The 9,389-nt window shown below is 55.4% G+C and overlaps 1 protein-coding gene across 2 annotated transcripts; it reads left to right on the forward strand.

Annotated features, from left to right (window-relative positions):
* Positions 1-1,178: 1,178 nt before the first annotated feature.
* CNN2 (calponin 2) lies at positions 1,179-9,295 on the forward strand. Of its 2 annotated transcripts, XM_059888327.1 has the most exons (8): positions 1,187-1,292; positions 4,748-5,140; positions 5,613-5,734; positions 6,222-6,288; positions 6,396-6,533; positions 7,440-7,556; positions 7,679-7,825; positions 8,295-9,295. In XM_059888327.1, exons 2-8 carry the CDS (start codon positions 4,979-4,981, stop codon positions 8,568-8,570), a joined length of 1,029 nt encoding a protein of 342 aa, XP_059744310.1. In that variant the 5' UTR covers positions 1,187-1,292; positions 4,748-4,978; the 3' UTR covers positions 8,571-9,295.
* Positions 9,296-9,389: the final 94 nt, after the last annotated feature.

Genomic DNA, 9,389 nt, shown 5'->3' on the forward strand with positions numbered 1-9,389 from the left:
AAGGGCAGGGTGAGTAATCTCTTAAGCCCTCACAGATCACCTGTCAAATGTTTCAAACTCCTACTTATGCTTCAAAACCCCACTTCCCATGCCCACTCTTACATGCCTCTTTCCTTTACCCCTCCAGGGGAGCACCCACTCCCTCCTGGGGTTCCTCCACCCCAGACACCTCTCTCTGTCCTGTACGTGTTCACATGGGGTGGGAGTGTCTATGCCAGGGTCTGTCTTCCCAGGGATGGGCAGGGCCAGAGCCAGGAGGGAGTCAGTATAGCTTAGCAAGGGATTGGCCCAGTGACCCTGTCATAGAGCTTTTGATAAACAAGTAAATAGGTGTGTGAATGAATGTTACTGAAAAAGTGAAATTTATTCCTTTACTAATTTATTGATTTATCTGCACAAGCAGGCAGCATGTATTGAGTGGCAAGTGTGTGCCTGGCTTGGTTCCCTTGGTGTCCTCAACTCTACCCCCAAGGCATCTCCTGACTTTAACTCTCTGATGTTACATCTTCTCCCCATTCCCACCATCCCCCAACCCAGAATCTAGGGTCCCTTCTCATCCCCCACTTCCCCAACCTATCTGATTGATCTCTGCACACTTTCAACCACTGATGGTCCCTCCAAGTCTTTGCACTTTTTGTTCTGCCAGGACAAACAATACCCTTTGGACTGGCAAACTCCTACTCCTCCATCAAAGTCCCAGCGCCAATGACCCCCTCCGCTGAAGAGCCTGTCCTACTTCCCTTGCCTACCACCCAGCTAGGAGGGTTTCCAGAAGCGGACCTAGACTGGGAGGTGCTTCTAAGCATCAGAGAAGGGTCCCCCCTCCCCGCATTAGTGTCCAAAGGGAATTAGGGTCTCATTCAACCATTGTCCCCCTCCCATCATCATGTAGAAAGGTTAGTTGAGGCCCAGAAAGCATGGGGAGAGCCGCCCGGGGGCTCCCAGCACTGAGTAGGAGAGGGTGCCGGGTCTCCGCTGTGCGGGGTCCCGTCCCTCCCGGCCTCAGTCTCCCTGGGGTTCCGAGGGGGCGGGGCGGGGGTCGGGCGGTTCAGGGGCTCAGGAAGCCCGAGGCCTCAGGAATCCGGCGCGGCGCAGCCATATAAGGACATGTGCGCCCCGCGCCAATCAGCGGTGGGGGCGGGGCGCTGGGTCCGCGTCCCCTGTCCGCTCGCCCGCCAGCCCGGCCGTCGGTCCGTCCGTCCCGTCCCGCGGCGCCGCGCCCGCCAGCCATGAGCTCCACGCAGTTCAACAAGGGGCCCTCGTACGGGCTCTCGGCCGAGGTCAAGAACCGGGTGAGTGAGGGGAGCGCCCTCTCCGCCAGCCCAGTCCGTCACACCCTCCGCGGTTGCAGGGCGGGCGCCCCGCTGGCCTCCCTGGGCATCGGGGGCGGCTCTCCTCCCCCGAAACTCCGAGGGTGCCTCCGACGCTCCTTAAACTCTGGGGAAACAGTGAGGTCTGTGCTCTGGCACCCACCCCAACATCTAGGAGCGGTTGGGTCCAACCCCTTACCCAGCCCTGCTCCCTCAGCCTCTTCTCGTCCGAAGCCTCCCGCCCACCGCTCTGAACTCCCCAGCCCTGGGCCCCTCTAGCGCTTCAAGGCCTGAGAAGGTCCTGAGGGAACCCCAGCGGCCCCTTCTCATCCCCTCCCCCACTTCTGCTTTTGGACCACTTAACGCTTCGGGGAAGGAAAGGGGCGGGCCAGGTGTTTTTGAGAAGGGTGTGGCCCCGCAGAAGAATTTCCTGACTTCTTACACCTGGGAGGTGGGGCACTGGGTGGGTGGGGGGAGTTAGAATCGAGGGGGCCTACCTTCCCCATTCTCTTTGTCACCATCTGACACACTTAAAGAAATAGCAAAGAGGTCCACCAGTCCCCTGAATGTGACCCTAGCATGTGGGTTTTGTAACTTGAAAATGCGGGCTAGGGCATGGGGGGATGGGGCACACTTCTGTTTCAGAAAGTGCTTTTGGTTCTAGCCCAAGAGGGCAGGGACTTCTGCAAGGTAACACAGCAGGTTCAGTGCATCCAAGGAAACAGGAGCAGAGAGTGATCCCTGCCCTGGAGGGCAGGGGGAGAGGTCCTAAGCCGGACACACAAGGGTTTTCCAGCTGGAGGGAAGTTTGTCATCCCTGTCCACCCCCTAGGCACACACTGTCACCAGGCACCTGGGAATGTGGCCCCAGGGAAGCGGCTGACAGGAGCCTGCCTGGGCACACTGGGGACACAGCCCTGCTGGCCCCCAGGTCTCTGCCAGGTCATCAGACCAGAGGGAGAATTTACACATCTCAACTCTGTGAGCTACTAGCCCATTTGGGAAGCCCAGGATCTGAGCATGGTCACCCGGCAAGCTCCCCATCGATTCCCCCTTGAACACACAATTCCACACTCCAGCAGTAATGCTTTGGTGGGTGCAGAGTGTTGACAGTCCCCACCCAGCCGAGACCCTGCTTAGCACATGGGGTTCAGAGACATCGCTCAAGACGGCCCAGACCCACGTAGCAGATCAGAGGCAGGGTCAGGACTCGAACCCAGACCTGGCATAGGCAGTGTCCAATGGCCAGCAGTCCTCCTGGGCAGCCGGGCATCTCCCCCGAAGCAGCAGGAAGTGGGTGAGGGCGCAGCACCTCAGCGGGGTGGGGGCAGCTTCCTGTGATGGAGTGGGATGGAGGCAGGTTGTTACCTGCCCTGTGGGGGATGAGGTCAGAAGCTCCTTGTAACCAGCCCTCAGTCTGCGGGCCTGGAGAATGGGCGGGGCCCTCACCCCCTCACCGGAGTCACCTCAGGGACCCACCTGAATTGGAAACCAGGTTCCTGTTGTTTCTAGACCGTCCACTTTGAGAGGAAGAAGACCCCCTGCCCCCCACCCCAGGCTTCAGTCCCACTGCTGGATGGCATACAGGCAGGCTGAGGTCCAGTGCATACCCTTGAGATCTCTGGCTGGCTGGGGGGTCTGGACCGCTGGGAACAGCTGGTCCTGATTTAGCAAGGAGGCAGCGGCTGCATTCCTGGCAGTTTGCGGTGGGGAGGAATGTGCTGAAGGCCAGCTGGGCAGCAGGGTGGAAGGCAGCCTAGCGGGTGGGGCCAGACCAGGCACCCCTGCCCAGGACCCTCCCTGGCCCCAGCCCCAGTGAGCTGTCGAGGACGAGGATGGGGCCCAGCTGGGCAGGCAGGCCAGAGATCCAGACCAGCCTGCCTGCTTCAAGTTCAGCGACCCTAATAACACCCCCTCCTCCCCCACCACCCTTCTGCCAGGCGTGGGAACCAGAGACAGGAGAGGGAGGAGATCCAAGGAGGGAGTGGGCTGAACAGATCAGGTTCACAGGCCAGCCTCCCGCCTTTGTCTCCCCTGCACTCTGAGCAGCTCAGCCCTGATCTCATGTCTAGGGGTTTATATGCAGGAAGCAGGAAGTGGAGCCCAGGTCTGGAAAGCCTTAGGAAGACCATTCAAACATAGCTGGGGAGACAGAGGCATGAGGTGAAACCTGTCCATGGTCATCGAGGTGGGGGCTGCAAGGGCAACTCTGAGTCCTTGTCTCTAGGGGGTGTGGAGGAGAGAGCACGGCGGGCACAGGGTGAGTAGAGGTGAAAGAGGGGTCTGGGGTTGGGGCTTCCCGGGTGGTGCTAGTGGTAACCCGCCTGCCAATGCAAGAGACATAAAAGACGCAGGTTCAGTCTCTGGGTTGGGAAGATCCCCTAGAGGATAGCACTCCAGTATTCTTGCCTGGAGAATCCTGTGGACAGAGGAGCCTGGTGGGCCATGGTTTGTGGGGTCGCAAAGAGTTGGACACAACTAAAGCAACTGGGCAGCCAGGTCCTCAGGTTTTTACCACCCCTCCAGGGAGCTGCCCTGGGGCTGTACACACACACCCTGTCCTAGGCTTCCCTGGACACTGTGGGATGCTGCCCTGGGGGCAGCCAGTGCTGTATGTGTGGGCAGTGTGTGTTGATGGGGGAGGATGAGCCTCCTTACTGAGAGAGAGCCTGAGTTGGGTTACGTCTTGTCACTTGTCATGAGCTTGGACCATCAGCTAGGAGATAGATCATACCCCAAAAGGTAGAAAAAGCTAGGAAGAAGATAAAGCAGGGACTTCCCTGGTGGTCCTGTGGCTAGGACTCCACACTCCCAGGGCAGGAGGCCTGGGTTCAGTTCCTGGTCAGGGAACTAGATTGCACATGCTGAAACTTCAGAGTCCGCATGCCACAGCTAAAGATCTTGTATGCCGCAACAGCCAAGCCAAATAAATAAATATTGTTTTAAAAAGAAGATAATAAGGACTGGGGGTGGGGGATGCAGAGGGTCGTCACAGCCAGGTGGTCAGGAAAGACCTTTCCAAGGAGGTAACCTTCAAGCTACAACTGGATTGAAAGGAGGGACCTGTGCAAACATGAGTCCAAGGTGGCAGCATATGAAAAGGCCCTGAGGCAGCCACTAGTGTGGCCAGTTCAAGGAGCAGAGAAAGGTTCAGTGGTTCCAAATTAAAGGTAGAATTATCATGTGACCAAACACTTCTACTCCCTGGTATATACCCCAAAGAACTGAAAACAGGTTTTCAAATAAAATTTATAAATGGATGTTTATACAGCTTGACTCACAAGAGCCAAAAGATGGAAGTGACCTAAATATCCATCAGCGGGTTAATGGATAAGCACAGTGTGGTCCCTCCACATACAGGAGCATCACTTAGTCAGAAAAAGGGGTGAAGGGCTTCCCTGGTGGCTCAGTGGTGACGAATCTGCCTACCAATGCAGGAGACACAGGTTTAATCCCTGATTTGGGAGGATCCCACATGCCATGAAGCAACTAAGCCTGTGCACCACCACTGCTGAGCCTATGCTCTAGAGCCGAGAAGCTGCGACTACTGAAGCTCACTCACCCTAGAGCCCGTGCTCCACAAGAGAAGCCACTGCAGTGAGAAGCCCACGCTGGCCATGACTAGAGAAAAACAGGCACAGCAATGAAGATTCAGCACAGCGAAACAAATGAAATTATATAAAAAGAGGAGTGGAGCCCTGATACTTGCTACATATGGATGGACCCTGAGAACACCATGCTCAGTGAGAGAAGGAGACACAGAAGGACACACAGGGTGTGATTCCACTGATGGGAAATGGCCAGAACAGGCAGATCCACAGACACAGAGAGTGGGTTCCTGCTTGTCAGAGGCTGGGGAGGTGGGGAGAGCTAATAGGGAGGGGCTAACTTTTGAGGTGATGGAATGTTCTGGAACCAAATAGATGACGGTTGCACAACCTCGTGAATGCACTGAATGTCACTGATTTATGAGCTTTCGAGTGGTACATGTTGTATGTTTCTCACCATAATTTTAAAAACAACAGGGAGGTGGCAGGCATGGAGGCAGATCCTTTAGGTGGAGGGTGGTGGCAGGGCCATGTTGGCTGCCCTGGGGGGTTAGCACCATTGAAGGTAGATTAGCCCGGATGTTTATCAGAGAGAGACTGGAGTTTATCTGTGTTGATGGGAAAAGGGAAGAGTCTCCTCCAATGGTGTGGGGACCTCCTGACTACTATGTTTCTTCTTTCCGCAAACACTGGGTCTTGCCCTATGAGGAGCTCCACTGGGCTCATCCCAACCCTGTGCCCTCTACCCCTCCAGCTGCAGTCCAAATATGACCCTCAGAAGGAGGCGGAGCTCCGAAGCTGGATTGAGGGACTCACTGGTCTCTCCGTTGGCCCAGACTTCCAGAAGGGTCTGAAGGATGGGATCATATTGTGCACGTGAGTGTGTGTGTGCACTGTGCCCATCACCCTGACATGCTATGCATGATGAGGTCATGCTGTGTGTGACTCCTGCCTGCTGCTTCTTGATGAGTGTCTGGTCTTGCTCTTCTTTTTCCTGTGTTACTTCTTTGATCTCTAACAGGGAGCATTCTCTTAGGAGAGCCTTAAGGTTTCTGGAGGCCTTTCTTTGCTGCCCCTAATTCAGCTGTGGTTCAAACATTCCATGGTTTGCACGTTAAAAATCTTCATGGAAATTCCCAGAATCACTGGATAGCTCAGTGGTTCTGAACTGCATTCCCAGCACTGGTTGGTGTCATTTTTTGGCATCTTTGTTTCTTTGGTGGGTGGAGACTGGATTGTAATAGGGGAAACTTAGGTCCAGAGAGAGGGTGGCCAGGAAGCCGTGAGTGAGTCTTGGGTCTCTGAGGTTCCCCTACACTAATGGAGGTTCCCCCTTTCCCCCCACCCCATGTGTCCTCCTCAGACTCATGAATAAGCTGCAGCCAGGCTCAGTCCCTAAGATCAACCGCTCCATGCAGAACTGGCACCAGGTGAGGGACCAGGGGGAGGGAAGTGGAACCAGAATGGGGCTGGGGGACCCTATCTGACAGGTGGGGAGACCAAGGCCCCTCACCACCCTTCTCTTGTCTCCTCCCAGCTAGAAAACCTCTCCAACTTCATCAAGGCCATGGTGAGCTACGGCATGAATCCTGTTGACCTGTTTGAGGCCAACGACCTGTTTGAAAGTGGGAACTTGACTCAGGTGCAGGTGTCTCTTCTTGCCCTGGCTGGGAAGGTGAGGCTCAGAGAGGGTCAGCAACCTGCCCAAAGTCACACAGCAAGCCAGGCAGAGATTTTTCAGATGCTCTTCATTCATTCTTTTACAAAGATTTCTGAGCACTCATGAGGCGCCCAGCACTATGAATTCAAGGGTGACCAAGGCAGACACAGTCCACCCCTTTATGCACAGGCAATAAATGAACCTATTTTTTTAAATTATTTTTTAAAAATTTATTTGTTAGCATTTTTAGGTTCACAACAAAATGGAGTGGAAAGTACAGAGACCTCCCATGGCCCCACCCCTGCACAGGCTCCCCCACTTCTCATGCAGTCAGTGACCCTCCACAGGCACCTTGTTACACCCAGAGTTCACATTAGGGTTTGCTCTTCAAATCATTGCTTTACAAATTATAAATTTGGAGAAGCCCCTTGAAAGAAGAAAGCATGATGGTGACATCTAGGGTCTAAAACTGAGACCAGGGCAGGCTGGAACAGCATTTCAGGAGGAGGGAACAGCGAGCTTCTGCCATGGGAATGGGGGGTTGGGGGGGTTGTGTCAGGTAATTGTGTTTTGAACCCCCTGTGGCTACTACTTGGGCAGTGAGGCCAGGAGACCAGTGAGGAGTAGGGGACAGGTGTGGGGGAGAGATGGTGGCTGGGGCTGGGTAGAAGGAGGTGATAGAAGGTGAGAGAGATGGAAGGTGAGGATGCCCCCCACAGTTCTTGGCCTGTGCAGCTGGAAGGGTGGGGCTGCTCTTGCCTGGGGAGGGAAAGCCAGGGGTCAGGGAAAGCCATTGAGTCCACAGTGCTGGGTGGATGGTACAAGGCCAGGTTGCAGCTGGATCACCGGTCCTCCTCTGGACTTGGATACCTGGGACCTGGCTGCCCCAACCATGATACTCCCTTCCCACTTTCTCCCCAGGCCAAGACAAAGGGGTTGCAGAGTGGTGTGGACATTGGCGTCAAATACTCAGAGAAGCAGGAGCGAAACTTTGATGATGCCACCATGAAGGCGGGCCAGTGCGTCATTGGGCTCCAGGTGGGCACCTGGCTGCTTCAGCATCGGGGTGCATAGGTGGTGGGCTTCTGGTGGCTCCTCAATTTCGGGGCAGGGTCTGGAGGCTTTGTGGAGGCAGCCTGACCTTTCCTGCCTCCCTGCAGATGGGCACCAACAAATGTGCCAGCCAGTCCGGTATGACAGCTTATGGCACCAGACGGCATCTGTATGACCCCAAAAACCATATCCTGCCCCCCATGGACCACTCGACCATCAGCCTCCAGATGGGCACAAATAAGTGTGCCAGCCAGGTGGGTCGCCCCAGTTCCCCTAGACCCCCCTGCCCTGACTCTGCCTCAGCTTTCTGTGTGTCCCCAGGGAAGTTACTACCCAGCTCTGCCTTGGTTTCCTTCAAAGTTGGATGCCCAGAGGCCCATCCAACTCTGATATTTTTAGATCCTGCAGTCATCACTTTTCCTGCTGTGTATCAGTTTGATGTATCAGTGTGATGCTTTTGGAGCATTCAGGTCCGCGTCAGGCCTGAGCCCCAGCCTGGGGAGCTTCCTGGCTGGCAGGGAATCTGGACCCAAATGTCAGATCGACTCAACACAGAGTCAGAAAAAAGCGGGTTCCGAGCAGGGCTAGGAAGAATCTGTACAAAAGGAATGTCCACTGTGAGTGCACACAGGGAGGCGGGAAAAGGTGTGGGAACCCTCAGGAAGTTCTCCTCTGGGGTTTGTTTCTCCTCTTCCCTCCCTGATGTCTTTTCTCTCTCTCCAGGTGGGCATGACGGCTCCAGGGACCCGGCGGCACATTTATGACACAAAGCTGGGGACAGACAAATGTGATAATTCCTCCATGTCCCTGCAGATGGGCTACACACAGGGTGCCAACCAGAGTGGTCAGGTCTTTGGCCTGGGCCGGCAGATATACGACCCCAAGTACTGCCCTCAAGGCCCAGCGGCCGACGGGGCTCCAGCAGCTGCTGGAGATGGCCCAGGCCCAGGGGAACCCTCAGAGTGTCCTCCCTACTACCAGGAGGAGGCAGGCTACTAAGACACCCATGCGGGCCATCTCCCCACATCATTGCCCCATCTGGGTTTTTGGGTCTTTCTGTGATTTTTGTCTTGTTTTTCTACATGTCTGAATGCTGCCAGTTGAGACTCTGGGGGAAAGGGGTGAAGGCCATATCCAGATGCATGTGGGGTGGGGGGTCCCCACCAGGGCAGCTCCAGACATCAGGTTTCCCAGCAGACTTTAGGCCAAGCTGTTAGGGGGAAGAAGAAACCCAGGCAAGGAGGGGAACTGGCCCCAAGTGGTTTCCGGTTACATCTTCCCTGCTTCTCTTTTCTCTGCCGATCAGTTTGTGGTTTCTGTACCCACAGAAGTTTCAGGCAGTTTTAATGAAATGAAAATACTTTTTGTTCAGGGGAATGGGGGCGGGGGGCGGTGAGGATGCTGAGAGAAGGTCAGGCCACAGTCCCAAAATATTTTAGGCCTCATGGATTTCCCTAGGACTCTCAGATCACCAATCCTGGGCCCTCCCAGGGGCCCAGTGGGGACACTGAGGCCCAGGCAGGACAGTGGAGTTCTGAGCGCTTGAGACAAAGCCAGCCCCCACCCCCCCACTTGTCCCCACTCCCCCACCAAGTACTGCACAGGGACCCCCACCCAAAGGCCTCCACAGGGACCAGCCCCTGCCCGGGAGCCCTAGGACCAAGAAATAATGTGAAAATACCAACTGTGGACCAAAGTAAATAAAACCTCTTTTTGGAAATGAAGGTGTTGGAGCTGGTGTCCAAGACTACCTGGAAGTGGTGCCTGTCTTGGATTCCCTCTGGGGCCTCCAGGGTCGGGCAAAGGGCAAATCTCTTG

Source organism: Bos taurus, chromosome 7 (assembly GCF_002263795.3).
Source record: "Bos taurus isolate L1 Dominette 01449 registration number 42190680 breed Hereford chromosome 7, ARS-UCD2.0, whole genome shotgun sequence".
NCBI classification, from domain to species: Eukaryota; Metazoa; Chordata; class Mammalia; order Artiodactyla; family Bovidae; genus Bos; species Bos taurus.

Bases quoted from the DNA above. Each gene is read 5' to 3' on its own strand.
- CNN2 (XM_059888327.1), top strand. From the start codon at position 4,979: ATGAAATTATATAAAAAGAGGAGTGGAGCCCTGATACTTGCTACATAT. The intron at 7,557-7,678 runs GTGGGCACCTGG...GCCTCCCTGCAG, and splicing joins AGTGCGTCATTGGGCTCCAG to ATGGGCACCAACAAATGTGC. The intron at 7,826-8,294 runs GTGGGTCGCCCC...CTCTCTCTCCAG, and splicing joins CAAATAAGTGTGCCAGCCAG to GTGGGCATGACGGCTCCAGG.